This window comes from Papilio machaon, chromosome 27, assembly GCF_912999745.1.
Source record: "Papilio machaon chromosome 27, ilPapMach1.1, whole genome shotgun sequence".
Taxonomy (NCBI): Eukaryota; Metazoa; Arthropoda; class Insecta; order Lepidoptera; family Papilionidae; genus Papilio; species Papilio machaon.
Window position 1 is genome coordinate 692,619 of NC_060012.1, and position 26,348 is coordinate 718,966.

General features: G+C 31.9%; 1 protein-coding gene across 1 annotated transcript in view; it reads left to right on the forward strand.

The window, feature by feature from the left end:
- The first annotated feature begins 786 nt into the window (after positions 1-786).
- Positions 787-26,348, forward strand: part of LOC106711564 (nephrin) — a 197,915-nt gene continuing 172,353 nt past the window's right edge. The window contains exons 1-4 of the mRNA XM_045684815.1: positions 787-1,017; positions 10,848-11,063; positions 19,684-19,833; positions 24,779-24,958. Coding sequence (XP_045540771.1) covers positions 11,024-11,063; positions 19,684-19,833; positions 24,779-24,958 — 370 coding nt within the window. The 5' untranslated portion in view covers positions 787-1,017; positions 10,848-11,023. The remainder of the gene's footprint in view (positions 1,018-10,847; positions 11,064-19,683; positions 19,834-24,778; positions 24,959-26,348) is intronic.

Sequence of the window (26,348 nt, forward strand, 5' to 3'; positions counted from 1 at the left end):
TAGCATGTAGTAAAAAAAAAGTATAAAAAACACAAACGCCCCTTGTGTCAAGAGATCCCCCTCAAGCGGGGGCGCAGTGATGTCAATGGCTACCGCTCCCTTTGTCGAAAACCACAGGACGGTTTCAATGCCTTATAGATACATGAACACGCTTCATATTTACCGTAGACGTTGTTTTCTTACTGCAGTATAGCTAAGTCTCAGTGTAAATTTAGTTTGATGAAACTACACTGAGGGACACCCTTAATAGCCAATTAATTACCTAACTTTAACTAGCTTATTTAAAATTACATATCGCCGATATATTTGTAATTGCTACGTCACAGGAGACGGGCAAGAAAGGTTATTATTTATAATCTAAAGTTTTGAGTAATAAATAACGATGTACGAGACATGTACCTATTTATAAGCTTTTACCTAAGTAGGTATACAAAAATATCTTTGTGGGTAAGAGACTATAAAATTATATCAGTTCAAATTTCGAATGCATGTTTAAAAAAAGAATGGATTCAAATTTCAAATGCGAAATTCGGAATACAAAATTCACAAGACTCCTATTACGTCTTAGAACGAAAACAAAAAAAAACATTCCAGCCAGTATCACTCACAAAAACAGCAAACGCATCAAGCACGCTCATTACGTAGACGCACAACGCGTCGCAAGCATCACGCAGGCTCTGCTGCCCGGGACCTCGTACTGATCAGTTTCCCCCCTCCCCCTGCGCCGCCCCGCGCAGCCTCCGCCCCACCCCACGCCGCGACCGAGCCAGATCGCATTCAGCACTCGTCCGGTACGGTCGTGTTGTGATAACACATAAAACACCTGTGGCATCCGAACCCATCGATGATAACGACTGTGTAAATTCGCGAGTTCGATTCCTTGGATTATTTGTTATTGTGTTGGATTACAGTGATTGTGTTGGTTGTGTGTGTTTTTATGAATGGAAACCCATGGACCGGTTTCACCGGATGGATCCAAGTCTTGATGGATGAGATGGCTGATTTCCGTTCATACTGGTTTGTCGTGGGAGTTTTAAGACCCCATTTTATTCATACCATTTAAGAGACTCGTAACTTTTTTAATTAGCTATAAATGAGTATTGATTTCATTTTAATTAATATTTGGAATTAATTTTAACTCGTTTGTTTACTTTGTAATAATAAAACTGTCGTATTGAAGAAATTGAATTAATGTGAAACGGACCCTTTTATTTAAAGTGGGACGTATTTGAAATAGGGAGCATTTTTTTGTCAAACTTAATTATACGAAAAACCTCGAACACTTTTAAATAAAACCGCTCGTTTCAGCATTTCTTTGATACGTATGAAATAATTACACAGACGTAATCTGTGAAATGCAAAAGTGTTACGTACATTTTTCATGACTACGAGTATAAATATTCATATTACTACTGTTTATGAAAATTATTAAATATAATTGCAAAGAAAAGGTAATAAATAAGTTATTATATACCTTTTCTTTTACAATATCTTTTATTGTTCTATTTACAATATATTGAAAACATAATTATGTATAGGAACAATATAACTATGAAATTATATTATTTTGTTATATTTTTCGTTGCCATTGTTTACATAGCTTGTATATATAAATATCTATAACTACATACAGGATGTTACTTAATGTGACATGAAAATATTTTTACACGGTCACATTCAGAAATAATTAATTCAAAGTAAATATAAAATTTTAATTTCAATTTTTTGAGAATAGATTCTTTTCAATTTAATTGTTAATTTTCTATCTTTTTCAACTTTTCTAAAAATAAACGATTCAACTAATTTTTAACTTGTTTCGCTCTGCGGGAGCACTCTTGAACTATTTTAATACTTTTGTTTTATTTTTTAGTCTGTTGAATATGAGTAAGCAGGAAATATAGAAATGTCAAATTCTTATTTTGTTAATCAAAATTAGTTCTAAAATGTATTCTGATGGATTGAGTCAACATTTTATTTCTTCTATACTTTAGAATATCTGTTGGTGTGATTTTGTCTATCTTGCTAATATAAATGCGAATCTTTCGATGGATGGATGGATGGATGTTTGTTTGAAACTATCTCCGGAACGACTCAACGGATCTTCATAAAATTTGGCTCAAATGTAGAACATAGTCTGGTAGAACACATCGGCTACTTACTTTTTTTTAAAATTTCGTTTGGACGAAGTCACAGCCGACAGTGAATTAGTTTATAACAATGAAATGTAACATATTTACTTAAAAAATAATTCAGTTTAAGATCAGTCTGTTCTGTTTACTACATAGTTAACGCAGTATTTACTCTTCAATACATCTTTATCAGCCGTCGTATCTGAATTCATTCCTTTCATACGCATATCCTCTTTCAAACAATCCATTCATATTTTCTTCGGTCTTCTACCATTGTAGCCACGTCATTCCTTTTTGTTTTGTTTCTATGATCATAATACTCTGCATATGTCTGTACCACGCTAATCTTTTGCCTATCAATTAAAAAAAAAAAAAAATCCCTAAAACATATCAGTTGGTTTATTTAGTATTAGCTGTCGCCCGTGACACCGTCCGCGCGGTATTAAAAAAAAACTTCTACATCTGTGACGAATTTCATTAAGATCCGTTAAGCCGTTACGGAGATACCTTCTAACAAATATCCATGCATCTAAACTTCCTAATATTAGTAAGACTAAAATTCAAACGTTAATGTCATATAGTAAAAAAGTAATAAAAAGAACAGCTAGTATCCAAATATTGTGGATTAGATTTTTCGAGCATGTCCAAAATAATTATTATCATGAAATTCGATCTGGGCTGTGATGACAATAACCAGTCTGTTTTTGATAACACCATACGCCCACCGTGACGCATTATGTATCAATACAATATGTTCAGATGTCATACATTTTTGTATCTAATCTGCAGTGTCGTAACACATACGAGTATTACCAAAAATATTGTCACTAATCTCATTCCCTTTGTAAAATTGCAAAAATATATTGGGTACATTTGAATCCAACTTATGTTGTATAATTTTTAGATTTTTAAGGTAACAAACTTTCTCTGATGATCTAGACATATTCTAGCAAAATTTCATTTTAATTTGACCAGTGACTTAGGAACACATTGGGAAAAAACAAATTTTAATTCCCTAAGGAGTAGGCGTGGGAAAAAGTTTTTATTTACATGTACACTTACAATATCACAAACGGTTCACTCACTTTAAAAAAAAAAAACAATTAAAAAAGCAATTTAATAATCGTCGTACAAAACCAGTTTCTGTGGGAATCGATGTATCTATTACGAGACGCGTTCGATGCGAAAAATAAAAATATATAAAATAAAACGGAATCGAACTTGTTGACTGTAGATCGAACCGGTTGTAAGAAACCTGACAGGATGGACATCCGCCGACAGATGACCGCAAAGTTACCGCACCTTAGTTACCAATAAGGGTGCGATATTATAAAGGTTTCCGTTTCTTGATTTTCAAGTGTTTATAAAATATAACCTTTTGTACGAGACAGTATATAAGCGAGTAATTAAAAAAAATTGGGCAATGGATGAGTTACCTAATAAGTAGCTATTTATCTGTTTATGATAATGAGGATATTGAGAACATAAGTAAAATAATTAATGTGAATTTTGTCAACGCTATATAACTCAGAATGGAGATTTTTAGAGTTGTCAGCTTGTCGCGTTGTCTGTACGTTTGTGCGAGCTAATCTCAGAAACGGCTAAATTTATTTTTATGCAATTCTTACTGTCGTGGTAAATGTAATCAGTACAGGAATAGTTTCTGAAAATCTTACAAATATAACAAATGCGAAAGTTTGGATATTTGTAAGACGTATCTCCGCAGCGCCTCAACGGATCTCTTTGAAATTTGGCATAAATGTAGTACATAGTTTGAAAGAACACATAGGTTACTAATTAAGTCTTTTTTTAATTGCGCGCACACGGAGCCGCAGGCATAAGCTAGTTATTTTATAAATAATTCATACTATTAGTCTTAATAATAATAAAGTATGATTAAAAAATCTTCCAACGACACAATTAAGAAAACAATGTAACAATATTCTTTCATCACATACTGCGAATTCTAAATTAAACGCGCTCGGCTTCTATTTATTTATATACGAGTCCGTTGGTCTGATATTCTATGGAACAATATTTTTAATATCGCATGTCACACTTTTTATACAGGATGTTGTAAAGTAGGTCGGTTATAGTCGAGTCGGCATATTTTTATGTAATTAAAACTTTATACCAATTTGAAAAAAACTCGGGAAATTTCATTTGTATAAATATTAGTGAAAAAATGTTTAATTTGACCGTCAACTTTTAATCTATTGAAGTTATTTATTTTGCTAAATTAAGTTAGTTTTCTACGTACAAACGTAATTTTGCAAAATTTATGTTAAACTTAAGTTTAGGACTTACATGTATTTACTTAATCCAATTATCTAGATAGCAGAAAAGTAGTCAAAATATTTAAAAAGTTACAAAGAAAAAAGAACATTATTTACTTTACCCTTGAACTTATGTAGCAATTATATGTCTAAATACGTTATATTTTACGCAAGTTTTTCTAGGATAGTTTAGATTAGACTGAGTGAGGTAGCAATAATTTTTTTTTCTTCCCTGGATATTAATAAGATATAGTTAGTGTTTTTTTTAATTATTAATTTTAGTAGATTATTATAATCTTTACAGATTAAACATTAATGATGTGAAAATATGTAGTTAAATTGTTATCATTACTCAAGTAATTACGTTCATGAAGTGCTGTGGATAACTCGTGAACCTGTTTTACTTGTTTTATAACCACGTCTGGTCGCCAATCCTATATATTGTATTTTGATTTAGAATCTTACTAATATTATAAATGCGAATGTTTAGATGGATGGATGGATGAATGTTTGTTTGAAGGTATCTTTAAGTAAGTAAGGAAGGCTAGAATGGCTCAATGGAATTAGATGAAATTTGGCGTAGATATAGATCATAGTCTGGAAGAACACAAAGGCTACTTATTATGTTTTTTTTAATTCCGCGCGGACAGAGTCGCGGGCGATAGCTAGTATAAAATAATTATATGCAGGAAGTTGCTAATTTTTCATTCTATATATATGTTGATAATTGTCTGTTAAAAAATAGTCTATTCATTAGCTGCCTTTTTGATATGAAAAAATTAGTTCAACAAAATGTGTTACACAAATTTTTAAAAAGTAAAATTAATAAACTAAGTTTCTATTGGTCATTTTAATTTAGGTTTCATAGTGATTACATGATGTTTAAATTTAAGATGTTTAGTTATATAGTTCACAGAACAATGCAACATTAATATTTATATCTACCTACCTTTTTGTCACAGTAAAAACTGTTTAAGTTTAATGTTTATAATTCAACTAAGATGTCTAAATAAATCTCATTTTATCTTTTCTCGTGCCAAGAATCTAAAATAGAAACAGTATTCAAGATTATATCGTTTTCATATTTGCATTAAAGTTTGCACGAATGTAAATAGAATAGAAATAATTCTTGACCCCCCTGTATAGCTCCAAGACTCCCGCGTTGAGGCAATGTGCCTTCCATATTTAGCAGCCACATGTGTTCAATACAAACATACTGTATTAACTTATTTTTTTTTTATTCCGTATGTCAAATGCTAAGTTGTGACATTAAATAATTTTCTTATGCTACTGGCAATTTTTTTCAAAACTGCCAGTTATTTTTTTTAAATACATTGAAAAAATATGTTCCATTTTATGTCGTTCCATATTTGAACGGGAAATACTTGTTTTAAATTTTGCGTGAATCAAAAAGCCACTGGCTGGAATAAAACGGTGATGTTTAAATTCACGTCAGAACATGTATTATTGAAATGTTTGTGTATTTTGTAAGCCGTCGATCAATAGTTATAACGACTCTTGTATCCATTACCAGTAAATATTAAAATTACATCTTATATGTAATATTTAAAAAAAATCGATTAGTTTTATATTCATCTATATATATAAAAGAAAGTCGTGTTAGTTACACTATTTATAACTCAAGAACTCCTGAATCGATTTGACTGAAAATTGGTGGGCAGGCAGCTTAGAACCAGGAGACGGACATAGGATAATTTTTACCCCGTTTCCTATATTTTATTCCACGCGGACGGAGTCGCGGGTTAAAGCTAGTTACCTATAAAACTGAATCTATTAAAATATAAAAAAATTAGACAAATTTTTCCTTGCCATCTATTAATACAATGACACTGTGAGGATGAATGCAAACTAAATGTCACCCAAAACTTCAAAATCTTTCATACAATTTAAATTACAGGCAGTCACAAATAAATCTGTACATACCAGCGATAAATCGTGATAGAATTTTCATACTTTTTGTACTAGGAATAGCCTTATTAACATTATAGCGGGTGTTTCATTGCGATGCACTTCACCTAATTAGAATTCTGAAGCTGTTCGATTTGCATTTCCTAGTAGAATTCTCACAATATGGAAGACTGATGAATCATCACTCGATATGTATTGCTTTGAAGTTCAATACACCTTGAATAGTGTTTGATTGATGACGGAATACGAATTCATTTTTAAAATTGGTTGCGACATAATTGAACCATATATATATATATATATATATCTAAGCAGTTTTACGATCTATTTAAGAAGGTACTGATTTTCTCAGACTGGCCAGATGTATGAAAGAATTTTTATTTGATTTCAGTATTAATAATTACACAAAACCATTTCAAACATATGTATGTAATTAATTTTTAACCATTTATTTCATAATTAGTTTTATAAAATTACATCCAGCCAGTTATAATTTTAGAATATTCAATTGTAGTTTTTTTTACATTAGTGATAGTAATGAAATTTGCATATTTTTTTATTACACGGCGACGTGATCGAGGGATATCTAATTCGCTCCCAGATCAGTTTTATCGTTCTCGGAAACACTGGCCAATTTTTTAAACAGGCCATTAGATAATAAAAAAGTAAGGATCGGTATTCGATATTCAAATGTTTGTTATGTTTTTTAATAATAAAACCCTTAAGCGGCTTACGTAATCTTTTTAGATTTTGTACGTTGAGTGAAACACATGTTCAACAAGGAATCCCTTTCACATTGGCTGTGGAAACTTTGATAAATCCAAAATAGAAATCCTAGTTGTCATTCCTAGTACCAAAATTCAAACGTCACTGAAAAAACAATCACATATCAACTGGTCACTGAACGTTTCAAAATAAAAAAGATAGCAATACTGTTGCCACACTTGTCGCACACATGTCGGATTGGGTTTCCCACGGATCCAGCACATGGGTCGGTTATTGCGAATGTGTTGGATTTTTATTTATTTATGTTGGCGTCGGCGTTTTTGAATTTCGAATTATTTTTTCTTTTTTCTAATTCTTTATTTGTTATCGGCTAGTTATATTTCAAAATAGGAATGTTTCTTTTATTTACATTATGTTCCGTGCCTTAGCAGAACATGAAATCCAAGCGGAGATCACAAAAAAGCTTTGTTTTATAATATTTATAATTATATATTTTAATATTAAGATTGTTACTATTCTTTATTCAACTTTTATCTTTCTTTTCCATTCCTTTTAACTTTTGTGTTGTGAACTTTATGCTTTTATCTTTTTTATATATACCATCATAAATTAAATTACAGTAAAGCGACATTATTACAAGGCAATATAGTCACATTTTATAACATATAAAATTATTACGATACCGCTTTATTATGCTATTATCGTATGTTATACGAGAATTAATGTGTATTCAATATTTATAGTTTATGCTCATTAATATATTATAGTTATATATTTATTTTTAGGTCATGATTATAGTGTAACTAGTATAGTGCGACAAATTTATCTGACCCGGGGAGCAAGGTATCACGGTTAACTGTCACAAAATGTGTATAACTTAGGAACAAAGATAGCTATAGTTCGTCATGGATCTAGTTGCACTGTTGACGTTAGTAGAGGTTGGTATTATGATGTTGTAATTTAATTTCTTAAAAGGTTAAATAAGTTCGTCGGAGGCCTAACTTTAGCCATCTTTCCCTTCTCACCTTATTCTTATAAAGATGGTAAGGAGCATTGGATTTGACGAAGGAGGAAAAGCATAGAATGGGGAAATAATCGATTTCTGTGTGTCCTTTTTTCCGTCTATAAAAGGTAACGTAAAACTGAAATTACGGATGTTTATAAGCAGCGGTCGCTTCGCTATTTTGGGCGAATTCAGGTTGTCGCTCGCCCCTTTGTCACTCTATGATATAAAAATAATTCTATAATTTACTTAACAAAACAAGACCAAATTACTTGTTATAACATTCTGGAGAACATTATCTACGAATCAAATAACAAGCAAGAAACGCTTGTTATTTGATTCGTAGATAAAAAAAAATAATAAAAAAATATGGGACCCATCTGCAAGCACTTCCTTTCGATTGAAATAATTTTCATCAAAATCGGACCACCAGGAGCGGAGTTTCGCGGTAACACACATTAAAAAAAAACAGTCGAATTAATAACCTCCTTCTTTTTGAAGTCGGCTAAAAAGTAACAATATTTAGGTATACTTAAGCTTGTATAAGATTTTCTTTTACTATAGAAAAATATCCTCTTACATGATCCTATTATCCTGATATATCTATGAAACAAAGATGTTTATAACTCTATGGAAGAACGAGCATTAGAGTAGAGGTAACATAGTAAATATGAAATTCCTACAATATTTAGCTACCAAGATATTTCTAATGCAAACAAAACGTATAACAATATATGAGAACGACGGAAAAAAAATGTAAAGAATCTCATTTCCTTGGAAAAAATTAATCCAAACAGTCTTACAGAATTGTCCTAACAGTTTGTACTAACAATAAAATAAATTCAACATACAAACAGCAACAAAAGGTTTGAGCAAACGCACAGACAGACGGCAAGACAAAATAATTGCCCCACACAAACAACGTTACGCCTACATATAGCTTTATAGGTATGGCACAAGTTGAAAGCTTTCGCGTATGCTTCCGTATTAAGAAATTAGGAATACAGGAAAGATTAATGTTTTCGCGGTTATCTAAGTTCGATCGCAGCCTAAATAAATAAACCGATTTTGTCAAATAATTTGGCATTCTGTTCGTATTCCCCTAATTTAATTCTAAAACTTCTAATTAATGTATTTTTCGTATTTTGGCGTAAACACTATTAACGTTAATATTTATTTATAATTTATTTAAACTTCACTAAGGTATAAATAAAACAAAAGCACAATTTTATTAATCCGAAATCAAAAATCAAATAAGACAATATCTCTTCAATTGTACCACACGTGACACCCAAATAGGCTTAGCGTGGGTTAAAAAAGATTGTATGTGGCAATCTCGATTCAAGTTTTTTAAGAAATACTTAATGACTTCTCACCGAGTGGGCCCACTCTATGAGATCATTAGATAGGTCTTACTTCCATATTTTAAAGTTACAATCTAGACAGAACGGCGGTTTTAATATTTAAATTAATTCGAATCGATAATTTGAATTTGGAATTCATTATAACCAGATGGTAGCAAGCCGGTTTTTGGTGAAGAGTGATAGCTTTTTTTATTGTCTGATAAAGTTTACTTTTGCCTTTTTTTCGGCCAGTGATTGAACCTTGATCGTTTTAGAAGAATATAACCGAAAATATTTTATAAATATAAAATGTACGATTTTATTTCAATTAAAAAAAATCGATTTTAAACTAAAATACAGAAATATGAATATTCCAAAATCCTTTATATCCCTTCAGAAAACATTATAATCCCAAAATATCATTATAAAAGGGAGTTAGTAAATTTTTTATTTATTTCGCGACCGTATTTACGACTCAGTTGGGAGAAGGGAATTATGCGTCAATTTTACAACATGCCCGTAACGTAACGTTTTTTTTTCATCAACGAATTTAATATGTCGTTATAATTTTACGACGCCAGTTTCAGTCCTAAAAAAACGTTTTTTCCCTTCGACATTTTTTTTTTGTTTACATCGACTAGATCAACTTTAACAAGCGAACTCGTTTAGCTTTTTTGTTGTATTTTATAGCTTGAGTCCGTTTTGAATTTAGAATTGATACTGGCCAGAAATGCAGATGCCAGCTGCAAAACATATAGAACGTCAATATATTACTAACTAGCTGACGACCTCGAGTCTTTCCGCTCGAAATAATAAAAAAAAAAAACTTATTTAGTAGCCTGTGTGTTCTTCCAGACTATGTTCTACATATATGGCAAATTTAATCGAGATTCGTTGAGCTGTTTTCGCATTTATAATACTAATAAGATTAGTTAAACTAATTAAATAAAAAAAAACTAACTTAAAAATAAAGTAACTGAATGCTAGTTCATTTTTTAATTTTATTTTTCCATTAATGTTATTTGTTTTTAAACTGATTTGAATAAAGAATGTCATAGTACTAATATATGCGCGAAATTCATATCTTAATTGAAGGTAACACGAAAACTATAAAATATTGTAGGTACATTAAAATTACTTGCATACGTGGCTTACTAGTTAAACAGGCTTGGTTCTCGCTAGAATGTGGTTTGCGTGGAATTTTTAAGTATTTCTTAAGAAGGCTATTAATTGCTTTGTATTTCTAATGAATACAAGATATATGTACTTCATATATCTGTACTTTTGTTCCATTACTGTATTAGTTATACTAAAATGTTGTTGACTCTTTTTACCCCAAATAGAATAAAAAAATAATTCGTGACTGTATACTGTTTTAATGTAGAAAAATATACGTGATTTTCTTAAGAATTTTGTAATTAACATTGTCTTTATATTTCAGATGGCCCGGACTTGGTAAACAACTTGGTGGTGACGATTTAGTGAAATACACTTGATAACAAAAAAACTGGGACACTTGACTTTAGTGATGTGCCGATATAGTGTTCAGTGACAAAATGTGGAGGTGATTTTTGACAGTTGTTGACGTTATGTACAGTGAGTGTTCAAGTCATCACCATGTGCGCCAAAGTGTCAAAATTGTTCGTCGCTATATGTGGTAAGTTGAATAAAATTTAATTTTAAAGTTTGGTTTTTTGATTTGATATGTTTTAAAATGCATTAGAAATCTAGTGAAATTAAAAAATTCAGTTCCCTTTTCAATGAAATCAATAGACTGTAGTCTTTACATTAAATTGCATAAAATGTAAAAAAAAAACTTACAAAGATAATTGTTAACAGATAAACATATAAGGCTTAAAGATGGTGATAATAATTATTCCTTTTCAGTTATTAAAAAAGACGTGAATAGAGTTCTTTAACTTTTTCAAACACAACTAAATTATTAATCTATCTATATGTATATATAAAAGAAAGTCGTATTAGTTACACTATTTATAACTCAAGATCGGTCGAACTGATTTAGCTGAAAATTGATGGGGAAGTAGCTTAGAACTAGGAGACGGACATGGGAACTTTGTTTTATCTTGTGTGCATTTTTTTTATTCCGCACGGACGGAGTCGCGGGTAAAAGCTAGTAGTTCTGATAAAAATCTAACATTGATCTTAACACGCAGTCACTGTAAAAAAAAGAACTAAACACGAATAATATTTACGGTATCAAATAAAAAAACTTGCTAATTTAATTTCCATATTTCTTTTCGTTGCTTCTGTACATTAGCTAATAAAGTCAATAACCACCAACTTCGGTTTTGTAAATAAATAAAAACTCTGCGCATACAATCGTAAGCAAATATTTTAATATAACAAAAGGTACTCGTAAATGAAGGGGCGATATTTATTAGTACTGATTTAAATTTAATTAAAAAATAACGTCCCACTTCAGTCGCTCAAGTATCGTGACCTTTTTTTATGCAATGGAGTGTACTTTCTAATTTTTTTGTATGTTACCCATAGAACAATTGTTTATTGAATTTGAAAAATATTAAAACAATAAACCTTAACATTGTTTGTGTTATTACAAAAATTATTGAATTTCTATGCAATATTGTATTTAAATAATGCTACTCATATGTATGTTTGTACGAAATTGGACTATTTCTTTTTGAATTTTTATTTCTTAATTTGTTTCTGTTAACTTAACAGTGGTAGATCCCGCAACAACAATATTTGTTGGGTGCATGAATTGGTCGGGTCGACCGGCGAAATACCACGACCACACAGTAGAGAGGTGTGAAGTGGAAGCAATTCCGTGTTTCGTCTGATGAGTGTGGTACCGGATTCCTAATTTTAGTCCTCTTTCCCTTCCCACTCTTTTCTTATTAGGAAAGGATGGGAAGAGAAAGTGGATTTGGCGGAAGAGGGGATGTATAGGAAGGAGAAATATACTCTTTCTGTGCGTCCCCTTCTCCGTTGATAAAAGGTAGGAAACGCATCTACATTTGCGGATGTCTATGGGCAACGGTCGCCTCGCTATTGCGGCGAATCCAGGTGGCCGTTTACTCGTTTGCCACATTATGATATAAAAAAAAAAATTGTTTATTCTAATGGATAATCAATACATTTCGATGAGGTTCATTTACCAATATCTACTGACTGATTCTCGTAGAAATTCTACTGTAATATTTAAAAAACATTTAAAAACAAAACAAATATACATAAAACAAAATTCTATCGAAGCGTATCAGTACCATGTAATCCCGAAAGGAACCTCTCCCCTGAAATTACCGGAATTTCTGTAGCCTTGTTTCACGGAATTAATTTAATATTTTAACGGATGAAAAGTTGAAATTCCCTTACAATAGAGTTTGGGCGGGCGATAATTCCGCCCTAACTTAAGGCGGGCGGAGGCCAGTTTTAATTACAAGACCTTAATTGCTCGACCCTTTTTCTAATAATCAAATTGGTTTTAACAAACTTCTATATATTTAATGGTATTTCACAATTTTACTTACACACTAAAAGAACACAACTATAGCAGGTCCACTTTGATAGGTCACATTTGACATCTGTCAGTTTTAGCTTCATAGTGAGATGAGCTGCTTAAAAATATCGATTTCTATATAAGACAGATAGAAATTATAAGTTGGCTATTATCATAGAAAAATTTAAGTGTAGACTAAATCAATAAAATAATGCTTTTTAAGATTATCGTAAAAAGGCTTTTCTAATCTTTTAAGGTAACTGTAATTATCCATCTTTCCCAACCATATTTTGTCCTTATCCTTCTTATCTAATCCACTCATACCTATCCCCTACTACCAACCGAACTCGAACCGTATCAAAAGAAGTCTATCCACTTCTAGATAGTTCAAAGTATCAAACTGTGAGAATCCATCCGTCAACAACAGAGGCTAGTACAAAAGAGGCTGGGAAATGTTGACTGTATGTATACTGTAAGACGTTTACGAAGTCGCAAAAACAGTTTCGCATCGTTACGCTTTTGTCTTCGAGTAATCAGAAGTTTTTTTCCAGTTTACTTGAAAGACGAAAGTAGCACTGACATTAATTCCAGATGGTGTTTTGTTTTAGTAATCAGCTTTTGTTTTTACTCTTTTTAAAGTATTAGGTTTCTTACTAATATTATGAATGAGAAAGTTTAGATGGATGGATGGATCTTTGTTAGAAGTTAGCACAGATGTAGAACATAGTTTGGAAGAACACATACTTATTATGTTGTTTTTTAATTCCTCGACGACGGAGTCAATATAATTTTTCAAATACATTGAAATTACACCACTAATTACTCTTAAGTAAGTCAGTTATATTTTTACATATATACCTTTACTTATCTATTTTTGGATGGATGTATTTATGTTTGTTTAAAAGTATCTCCAGATAGGCTCAATGGATTTCGATGAAATTTGGCATTGATGTAGATGACAGTCTGGAAGAACACATAGACTACTTATGTCTTTTTTTACCTTCACGCGGACGGAGTCGTGAGCGACAGTTAGTGTATTATATTCTACAGAATTAAAATTTTAAAACTGATTTTAATTGCATAACAATTTAATACAAATTAAATTGTTTGTTAGCTAATTTTATTATTTATTGATACCGGATGCGGATTTATGAAATATACTAATTTATGTCACAACTTTGCTGACTAAAACAAACCTAACTAGTATAACCTAATTTAGATCTAGATCTATTAGTCAACCTTTTCATTTTAACTTAGTCATTATCCAGAACGCCCTTCACTGCATCTTATATGGATAACATAAAATTCTCTGTACTCATAACTGATATTTTGTTACCTGTTTTTGCCACCAGAGGTCGCTTATCATTTCAAAGATATTCTATAGTGAAGTTTGATAACTCAAAAAGATGAATATGATTCTCTTGAACATTGTTATTCTCTTGTTTTCTCTCCGTATTTCAACAGTTACCTCCTTCCACCAAACAGTATCAGCTTTTGATTATACATTGACGGATTTGTATAAAGAAGCTAATGTGTTTTCCTTACGAAAGTTTCAATGAATCTTAAGCATTATTAAATAATTTTGCCCATCGTTCAATCATGCTCAGAAGAAACACCGGATTCGCGTTGAGCTTTACTATCACTTGTATCTAATTCATATTAATGCCTTATACTATTATGAGTACAAAGAACCCTTACCATTGAAACTCATCTCGATCAGAAATCAGCGTTCTCGATTGCAAACTAATCGAGATCGTAAAACATTATTAAACCTTAATAGTTCTTAGGCATCATTTTTATGGGGTAATTTTGAGACTACTATGTTAACTGAAAGTTTTTATACTTTGAAAAAGCAACGTATAATGAAAAATTACATTATTTTGTTAAAGAAAGACAGGTACATCCAATTCAATACTTGTAGTTTTTTAATTTTACTAATACATCAATAATACCAGTTAATTTTTTGATAAAAACTGTTGTTAAACTATAATTTGTCTAAGAGACCAAACTTGTCTTTACCCATTAAAAAGCAACTGATTATTTTTCTTATGAAATAAATGGTTTCAACTCACTCGAAGATTATCTCAGCGATATCTCATAGTAGGGCCTACTATCTGTCATTCCACCGTCAACCCTAATTGATAGCATCATTTTTCCTTCTATTATTAATAGCCTCATTTTCCCCGTTTAATAAGACCCCTAGGAATATTAAGGGAGCACAATTCTTCGTCACGGGTTAAGCTCTATGGTATTGGATGAAATTAATTTTGTTTCTTTTTACTTGAAGATACTACACTAGAGATATTTATTACGTTATAATTGTTTTTTCAGTACTTGGTTTTCTACTAATCACCTAAAAAAAAACATACAAATGTGAATGTTTAGGTGGACGGATGTTTATTAGAAGGTATCTCCGTAACTCATATCAGGATAGTTCAACGTATCTTGCTGAAATTTTGCACATATAGATGTAGAACATAATCTGGAAGAACACATAGGTTACTTATTAGGTTTTTATTTAATTCGCAAGGACGGAGTTGCGGGCGACAGCTAGTAGATTCATAAATCAATGAATACTTTGTCACTCATAAGTAAAGTCTTAGCGTTTAAATACTTTTTCCACTTAGCCATCTGTATGTTCCAGCAACCGCGTCAAAAGATATTAGGACGATAAGAGAAAAAAAACTCTCTCCTGGACTAAAATATCATATTTAATTTGCCAGTCTCGTAGTTATACGACTGCACCCACTACCTAACAAAGTTATTTAGAAGTAACCAAAGAATTTTTGAATTAAACTTAACAATCCAAACAAGTAACAGATCCGGTAAAAGTAGCTAGATAAATCGAATTATAGGTATAAAGGTAAACTCGACATTCTAATCTAGGTCCCAATCGTATCCTGTTAAGGATATTGAAGCCTTGTTACCTAAGTTATGGTAACTTCGATACTTAATCGAGTCTTGAATTGTCGAACCGTGTTATTACATAATAGGGTTGACACTGATTAGATACAGCCTTAGAAACTGCCTTTGTGTTATGTTATATGACGTATAAGGAATTTAGTGGGTCCAAAGTCAAAGCAGAAATTCATTTCTAAACTCTATGAAAGTTTTTAAAATTAACGATACCTATTTAATTTAAAATTACATAGTACTAGCTGTCGCCAGCGACTTCGTCCGTGCGGTAGTAAAAAATATATTAAGTATCCTATGTTTTCTTCCAGATTATGTTCAATATTTATGCTAAATACAGTTGCCAATATAAAATACCTTACCTCTTGAAAAATGTATTTAAACATTTTATTATATTTCAAAAGGAATTATTTAAAAAACTCAAATAAATCTCCCGTCCAGTCTTCAATATCGTAAGGATGTCAAGATAATTGACTTAAATAAAACTTTCCTAAGGACTAAATACTCCAAAAAGTTCCCGTCGCTTCGGATATTTCTAACTTCACTTCGATGTTTTGCTGAGTTTTTTCTTCGTCACCAGCCCGAAAAGTTTACGGTCTCCTTCGAGTTCAGGAGCTTTCTTTGTTGGAAGTATTTTTGGGGCGTTTTATCGAAATCCGAGAACATTGCTTCCCTATTGGTAGAACGGCACTTTCTCATAATTAACTTTGAAACTTTTCCAGACTGCTTTCGAAATATGAGGTCTTTAATGAAATTTTTTTTTCATCATTTCAATCAGTTTAATTGCTGCAAATGTATTCTAACATATTTAAGAAATACATGGTTATAAATTTTATGATAATACTAGCTTTGTCCGCGGCATTGTCCGCGCGGAATTAAAAAAATACTCAAGTTGCCTCGGTGTTCTTCCAAACTTATGTTCTATATCTATACAAAATTTAATTGAGATCTGTTGTGCCGTCTTCGATATGACTTCTAAGAAACATCCATTTATCTAAACATTCGCATTTTTGTATAATTTTAGTTGAGATTTAAATGGACACCAAAGATGTAAGGCGTATGATTTTTGCCCAACTGACATTATGGTAATATATTTTGCGCGTATGTATGTTTGTTTTTCTATTGGTATGTAATGGAATTTCATGTTTGAGATGTCATTCGATAAGTTAATTCATTATTAATTACTTCAATCACTTTTTATATAGGTTGCCAATATTTTATTTAAATTATTGAATACTTTTTTCAAATATCAATAAATAAAAAGTTTCCTATAAAACTTTTCAAATTGCCTTTATATCATTAGTTCGAAACTCAAAATAGAAACAATAAAATTCTCGTAATCCCAACACTGGCCACTAATAAAATTTCTAATAACTTTCTATTTAACTTCCCAACGACGCTTTGACCGCAACTAAGCGTTCTAAATTCAAAAGCAATAAGCGGTTATCCCGATCCCGTTTGTAACTATCGACGCTGACTTCGCCACACTAAACATAAAAAAACATTTCAATTTCAACTTTAACTGTAATAGAATTAAAGTTCAAATTCAATTGATATTGGATTCATATGTGTGGGTGATTTAATAATTTTCTATACTTAAAATTGTCATGTGTGTTCTTGCGCGTGTGTGCAACTTGTTTAATTACCGGTTTAGTGTTGTCACATCTTACAACTTCTAGTAGATTAACGATAAAATGTTGATTCACTACAATAATTTATTTATATTAATTTGATATTTTTATGCATCGGCAATCAAATAAAAAATCTTGACATATTAAGTAATGTATATATATAAAAGAAAGTCGTGTTAGTTACACTATTTATAACTCAAGAACGGCTGAATCGATTTGACTGAAAATTGGTGGGCAGGTAGCTTAGAACCAGGAAAAGGACATAGGAACTTTTTTTATCTTGTGTGCATTTTTTTTATTCCGAGCGGACGAAGTCGCGGGTAAAAGCTAGTATCTACTAAAATTTCTTTGTCAACTTTATGTTCTTTAAAGAAATTATATAATTCAAAAATCCCTTTTCCTTACCTGATCCGGTGCATTTAGTAAAATAAATTGAATTGGACAGGTATTCTAGAAGTATTAATCTAGGTTAGAATCCTCATTAGGACAAATTTATATCGAAGCTGAAACAAAACACAAAAGCTTACATAATTAAAAGAAAATTTGGCAAAGACCTGGGAAACCTCTCTCACTTTGTAATCTACATATACAAGACAGTATAAATTTGAACTAAGTCTAGGCAATACGGTAAATTCTAAACCTAAGGACAAACGCAAGGACATTCTCTAAGGCTCGCTGCACACTGCGGTGACAATTCTACTAACAAACACACTTTGGCTAATTCAAGCGCACTTCAAAGTCCGCTTAAGATTGCTAGTGTAAACTGCGCTTTATCTTGTGGTACAAGTTAAAAGGTGGTATATTAACTCATACATAAATAAATTAATAATCTATATATATAAAAGAAAGTCGTGTTAGTTACACTATTTATAACTCAAGATCGGCCGAACTGATTTAGCTAAAAATTGATGGGAGGTAGCTTAGAACTAGGAGACGGACATGGGAACTTTTTTATTTTATGTGCATTTTTTTTTATTCCGCGCGGACAGAGTCGCGGGTATAAGCTAGTGTTATTTAATTCCGGGAAAGAATACTTCTACGCACTAACACATAAATTTCAAGCAGTTAAGGCTACAGAATGTCATAATAATGTGACAGATTCTTTGCACTTGTGCACTTTATTGGCCACTTATAAATTACAGTTTACGAAGTTAAATCTTCGTCATCAAAGTCTTAAAAGAAAATACGGTACTTTGAAATCATATTCAGTTGATATTTAATATGTCGAATCTTAACAATTTGCCTAGGAAAATTAGAAAAAGACAATATTCTCCGCTTGTGATAAAAACACCTGTCAATCGGGAAACAAATGGAATCATTAAAAGATTTATATTTCTCAAGAGATCACACTACAGATGTAATTATTTTTGTTGAATCGCTTGTAATGATATATCTTGTCACATAAAATGTCCCACCTGATACCAGATTACGTAAGAAAGTTGCACCACACGCTAAAGGAGCGTTCACCTTTCAAGTGAGAGTCGCGTCGCCGTATAAGTATCTCTTGTCACCCACTCACCACTCGCACAGATCGTATTAGTCTCCAATGAAGCGAGTCCTTTGTCTTCTGACAAGTGAATTATATTGCAATATATACACCGACGAAGTGATTTGACCTGGAGGGCATAAGTCAATCTAAATTGTGATAGCTAACTAGCGCCCCTTATCAATGTTTAAAAAGTGTTAATATTCTCTGTCGTGCTGTATGCTCTGCTATATACGAGTATTACTCTTTTATCGTTTGGTTATTTTTTTTTGGAACGAAGTTCCTTATCGCGCGTTGTGAAAGGGGGCTAGACGGAAAAAATTCACGACACTTGTCACGACACTTTTTGCTATAGTAAGCTATTGTAAGCTGTGCGGCGTCGCATGTTTCTCTGTCTGTCTCTCTCTTTCTTATAGAAAGCAAGCCAGATATTTTCATTACTATTTCGCATTGAACAGTGTGGTGTCGCGACTTAAAAAAAAATAAAAAAAAAATTATTACAATTCATTCACTAATTAATCGAAAGGAACTTCGTTCCATCCGGGTGTCCCTTGACACCTCTCAAGTTTTTTTTTATTTTATTATAGAAAATGGCGTACTAATTTATTTAATAGGCTGTAAAAATCTGTTAACTTTGACTTTAATATTTTAATTGAAGATGGTGAATAACGCCATCTATCGCTAGAAAACTTAAAATTAGTTCGAAATCGGCACTATTGTTTTCAAATATGACCTTTATTGAAATATATTTTTTTCTTTGTTTCAGTCCTAGCAAGCGCATGCGCCTTTCAGCAGCAATACTTTCGGGTTGTGCCGCGAAGTCTTCGCGTTCAGGAAGGCGCGGAGGCTGTACTCGAGTGTGCTGTTGCTAACTTAGCCGGTCAAGTGCAATGGGCAAAAGATGGGTTCGCACTTGGTAAGTTATTAACCATAATTACTTAAGACATAGATTAATGAAAATACAGAGATTTTACTTTTTACTTTTTATTTATATAATTTAATAACTGTGATAGAAAATTGTTTTGAATGAAGCAGATAATTCAGTCTGTTTGAAAGAACTACAAATAGTACTGTTAGGGAAAATTACAATTAGTTAAACCGTCGAACTTTGTTTAAAAGTAAACAATAGTAACTGTCTAGGTACAAATAACTAAAATTCGTACAACTTTAGTTTGATTATTTTACATTTGTTATTCAAATTTGAACAGAAGTCATAGACTAGTATAAACACGGCAAATAGCACCAGTATTCAAATTAGAAAGGTAAAGAGCGAACGCATTACCTCTACTCTACAAGCTAAACTCTTATCGTACTGTAGTGTTAAAGAAATTACGGTACATTGTGATATATCTCAAAACGTATCCTGCTCGAGGGACCAATGCGATACGCACTTAAAGAGAAACGAGGTATAATTTGATACTCCCGTTGTTTAGGGTATAATCTTTGCGTAATTTTCTTGTTACGCAACGAAATTTTACTTTGCCGCCTGAAAATTCTGACGTTAAGGCGTAGATTAAATAATACGCCCGTCAACAGTTGAGAATGGGATGAATTTCGTTGATATTACGCTCCTTGATATTTTGAATAGCAATGGCCCGATGTATTAGAAATGTAAGGGAATATTATACAGCCGGGAATTACTTTTTATTTCTACTCTTTGTTTGTTTGATAAATATATGTATATATTATTTTTCTGATATTAGTTTTTCGTGTTGGTTTTTCTGAGATTTTCACAAAAATATGCCAAAAATGTTCGCTCTTTGTACGATTTATACTTTCTTAACAATTTTTCCGTTTTGAAACTCAAACTGAAATTAAATTTTTTTAGTTAACTTTTAATCCCACACAGTTTATGTAAGTTAAATAAAATTTCTTAAAGCATTTATTCAGAAAAATAAATTCAACGACAAATTTTTTAGGCGACATCTTTAAAAATCTAAAATTAAGATCTTTTCCTTGGAATTCCCTTGTATTTGTATGGAGTACATATAAGTCGTCTTCAAGCCAACTAGGTCAGTGTAATATAATAGAAATGCAACACACATGTAGTTTGAAGCCATCCTTTGGACATAGTATAACATGTACAGTTAATGTTGACTTATAGTTTGGTATAAAACGATGATAAATACAACCATTCTTACTTGCCCTTCACGTCTTCACACATGTTAAGTAGCCTATGCAACAAAGGTATAATGTAGCATTTTAACGGTTAAGGAATTATTGGAACGAAGTTCCTTACCGCGCGTTGTGAAAGGGGGCTAGACGGAAAAAATTCTTACGAAAAGTTGTCACGACACTTTTCGCTACTTCACCATGGCAACGACGTGACAATATATAACGAAAATTCATAGAAATAAAATGTACTTCTTGTGAAGACTTAAGTTTTTTATTCATAGAATAAACATTGGTTCCTTCACTAATTAATCGAAAGGAACTTCGTTCCATTCGGGTGTCCCTTGACACCTCTCGAGTTTTTTTTTAATTAGTCCAGTAGTTTATGAGTTTATTCCTTACAAATTAGTAAATGTTAGTAATTATTTATTGTACTAAGCTTTTGACTTAAAAAATCTAGTTAATCAGTGATATTGTCACTTTCTAATGGCAAAAGAATGTTTTAAATCGATCGAGTAGTTTTTGAGTATTATTTACATACAAAAAATATATATCTTTCCCCTTCTATATATCTTTAATATAATATTTTAATTAGTAAATAAATGTAGATATATTATTGATATCCTAGGTATCGTCCGCGACTCCTGCAGCTCGGATTTGAAAATAAAACTTTATTAGTAGTCCATGGATTCTTCCAGACTATGTTCTACATCTGAGTCAAATTTCATCGAGATCTCTTCAGTCGTTCCGGAGATACCTTCAAACAAACATCCATCTAAACATTCGCATTTATAATGGTAAGATTAAATACAAAAGATAGATCTTTTGTATTTAATTTTTGTAGTTAATATTTAAATCAAAACAATCTTATACAATAGATACTTTTTACTTTTAATTCCAAAATGGATGCCTTGATTTGTTAGAAAATTGTTTTCTATAGCTCATCGAACCTTATGGTATAATTAAGTCTTCAAAAGAAATGAAGCATCTAATCCAAATGATAGCCAATTAACGCTGGTATCTCTAACAGCTTATGAAAATGTCACCAATTAAAAGAACGTCGATTGAGATAAAGTAAAAAAGGTTTATTTTTCGATATCGAATAAGATTGAAACCTTTCGTTTAAATAAAGAATTTATTTTAAAACAGTTTAAGTTTTTAACTTACATATTATGTCAATTTTTAGCCGGCTTCAAAAAGATGGGGGTTATAAATTCGACTGTATTTTTTATATGTGTTACCGCGATGCTCCGCTCCTGGTGCTCCGATTTTGATAAAAATTATTTTAATCGTAAGGTTGCAGATGGGTCCCAAAATTTTTGATTATTTTTTAAAATAACTAGAAGACTAGTTGATTTTGAATTTGGCTTCAAAATGCGTTGCGAAAATAAGGGACATTTTTGCTTTGCTTTCAGCGCTTACACAGGCTTAACTATAGGACCTATATAAAAATTATGTATGGAAGAATTATAGCTCTTTAAATGTGCTAAATAAAAGTCCTCGATAGCATATATCTATCTTTTATAGTTTTCTCACGATAACCATTTTTTTTTGTTAAGTCTGAGATACTAGTTTGAGTAAAATTAAATTACAGGTGTGCATATTATGTATTCCATTATGACCTGTATAAAGGGTGATCTGATACTGGAGAAGTGATACATTTTTTCCGTAATATACAGAAATTACACTTATTGTTTTTTTATCTAACAATTATAGTTCCTAAAACGCTTTATAATGCTAGTTTCTTTAGAACACAAAATATAAGGTAGTGATTAATTCTGTAGTTTTTTTTATGTAATCTGTTCACGAGTAACCGTGTAATTGTTTCACGGCGGATACGCCATCAAATCTTTGATGGAATGCTGCTGTAATTAAACTCATATACCGCGAAGTCACGGCAACGCAATAAGATGAACATTTGACAGTTATTTTTACTAATTTAAAGATTTCTATTTAGAATTTAAATGATTAAAATGACTGGTATTTCAGTTCCATTATCACAGATGGTTAAACATGTGGTAAAGCCAGCAACATCTGTTGAAAGAATTTTCCGGCTCGCCCAGTGAAATACCAGGACCACAGAAGACAGGTTGTCAAGTAGAAGTTATTCCGCGTTTCGTCTAAGTGTGCGTTCCGGAGGCCTAATTTTAGTCCTCTATCCCTTCTCAAGGGAGGTTAGGATATCAATCTTTATGATCAATAAAAAAATTAGAAGATTCGACACTGAATCCTGATCATAAGATTTAAAGTCTAAACAAGCTGTTGAAAATAAAATAGACAAATTGTAAACTGAATTTTTAATGCTGTTTTATTGTTAGTTTTTCAGTAATAATAACGTAGAAATAGCTTATTTACAGTATCTGATTATTAACATAATATGTTTTATATGATACATAGAGTGTCGGTTGCTAAGGGGTTAAGCACTTGACTTGCAATCTGCAGGTCCTGGGTTCGAATCTCATCATGTATCAATGTGTTTTCGAGTTTCTATTTACATATGTACATTTATCCGACGTTCTTACGATGAAGGAAAACATCGTGATGCAACCTGCACATATCTAAGAAGAAATTCAAAGATATATGTGAAGTCAACCAACCCACACTTGACCAGCGTGGTTGATTATGGCCTAGTCACCCCTAAGTTATGGTAGACTCCGAGCCCCTCAGTGGGGACGTATAGTGAGCTGGTGATGATCTTATATTAAATCAATTCTTTTAGTTCACAATTTGTCAATATAACTAGTGAGATTATAAACTGACAATGTTTACAATACGATAGTGTCATATCTACTTTATTTCAGATTGTAAATAACTATGTACATACATTGTTGTGAAATTCGCTCTCGAAAACTACGCCAATTAACCTTTACTAATTGCCAACGCTACCAAATTATACGCATAAAGAAACAAAAAAAAATCCATTGAATATTTTAAAAGGGAAATTAAAATGTATACCATTTTACAATTAAAATTACCCATATTAATTATACTATACTGTAATTTAATAATATTTCATTAACGACAGTTGTGCACGATTTTAATAAGCTATAAGGTTTATCATTTTTATTTTAAAACTTTATCGTCACGATACGATGCGTCACAAAATTTATCCTACTCCTAACAGCTTGATTACACTTGCCTATTGGAGTGACGAGACAGTGGCCGTGGCCTAGTATTCGGTATTTGTTATCATTTAATCAGGGCGAAAAGAGTTCCTTACTTTCCCACAATGTTAAAAGTTTTGTGGTGAACTTTACCAAGAATGTATTATTTTAGTTTGACTTTTGGAGAACAATTTTAATTTATCTCTAGAGTAGCTGTCCTCCCGAATCGGTCCATGCAAAATTGATAAAAAAAAAAAAAAAACAATTAGTAGCTTATATGTTCTTCCAGACTATGTTCTACATCTATGCCAAATTTCATCATGATTTGTTGAGCCGTTCTGGAGATACCTTCTTTCTAATCGTCCATACATCCAAATTCGCATTTATATTACTAATTTTAAAAATGCGAATGTTTAGATGGATGGATGTTTGTTAGAAGGTATTCAGAACCGCTGAACGGATCTTACTAAAATTTGGCATAGATGTAGAACGTAGTCTCTAAGAACATAAAGTACACTGATTAAGTTTTTTTTTTTTATTTAATTCGTTGCGGGCGCCAACTAGTGTCATAAAACTAGCAATTTGTTCTGCTTGAACATCTATATCGTACTTCAACGGAATGATTAATAAATTTTTATTTTGCAGGTTTTTCATCCGTGATACCCGGCTACCCTCGGTACACAATGTTCGGTGACAGAAGGCATGGGGTATATAACCTACGTATTGTCAATGCGACATTAGAAGACGATGCGGAGTATCAATGCCAAGTTGGTCCGGCGCAGATGCATAAGGTGATACGAGCTAATGCCACGCTCAATGTTATATGTAAGTACTTTTCTACTATTTAAATAAGTTGCCGTGAAATTCAAAGAACTGTGAGAAAAGTTCCTTAAGGGCTAAAACTAGATGGCGCTGTAGTAAAAAATTACCTGTGGATAATAAAATAGTTCGTCCAGTTAATGTTACTTCCAATACTTCACTTTTCAAATCTGAATTGGCAAAACTAATTTATTTACTAATACAATACGGTCTGTGCGTTTTATCGCTTTTAATATAGGCACTTAGGACCTTCGTACACAGGGCATTATATATCGTCGAAACCAATATTGTACTGCTGCGTCGCGAGTATACCGTTGCGCGCGATCCGTACACACAACGATGAATCAAATGGTCACCTATTCCTTCAGTACATGGCTACATGTCAACTATATAGATTTGCTCCGCCATCTTGAAAATTACAGCGACTTTACTCACGACGATCTTGACAAACAGGTTGCGAGCGACTGTCTGGCGATGACAGATAGAAATGTCAGCGACGCGCGCTGTGTACCATTGCGTAAGTCGCTTAGCGATTAAAATTTTCAGGTTTTAAAGATTGACGTTGCCTTGTGTACGAAGGACCTTAGACTTCTTTTTAATTTAACCTCATCAAAATACCAAATGACTTAATATTAAAAGTAAAAATGAATTTATTCAGATGAATAAATAAAATATTTAAATAAATCCCCTCATTCTATACGATTTAATTATTTCTCGATAAAAATGGGAATTCCTTCAAGAAGCATTTCTGACGAAATTAAGCACTCCAGTTTAATACGATTCTTTCGTTTTTGTTTTTAATGGATTGGGGAAAGATCATGAGGAGACGGAAATGTTTTTACTTTACGAGAAAGTCATGCGACTTCCTTATTAACTTAGAATTTATTGGTTATGACTAAGAGAAACCTTTTCGGTGGGGAAATTTAATTTTGAATAATATGGCATATCAGTATTTTCTTAACAAGCAGATACAGATTTAGATATCGTGTTTATAAAGTAACACTGTAATTTAACCATCGATCTCTATAGGCACAACAAAAAGCAACGTAAGGTCACATTAATAAGTTTTTAAGACATATTTTACAACCTTAGAAACTGACAAAAGCTAATTACAGCGACGCGATCCCTCAATTAGTATGAACTCTCAACTCGCTAACATTCTATCTAGACTGTGTTTTAAAGCAATATTCTAATTTAAGATTGATCAAGTTACTTATTATACTATTGACTGTCAAATCAGCTATCGTACTAGTGACATTTAAATAAAATCGAATTTCACATCTTTTTTGAATTCGTAAATGAACTTAAAGCTGGTATAAACTGAATTGAAAAAGCTCGTCGACCTTTCCAATCTCGAAATACGAGCCGTGAACCATAAAGTTGCGTGGCCAAATGA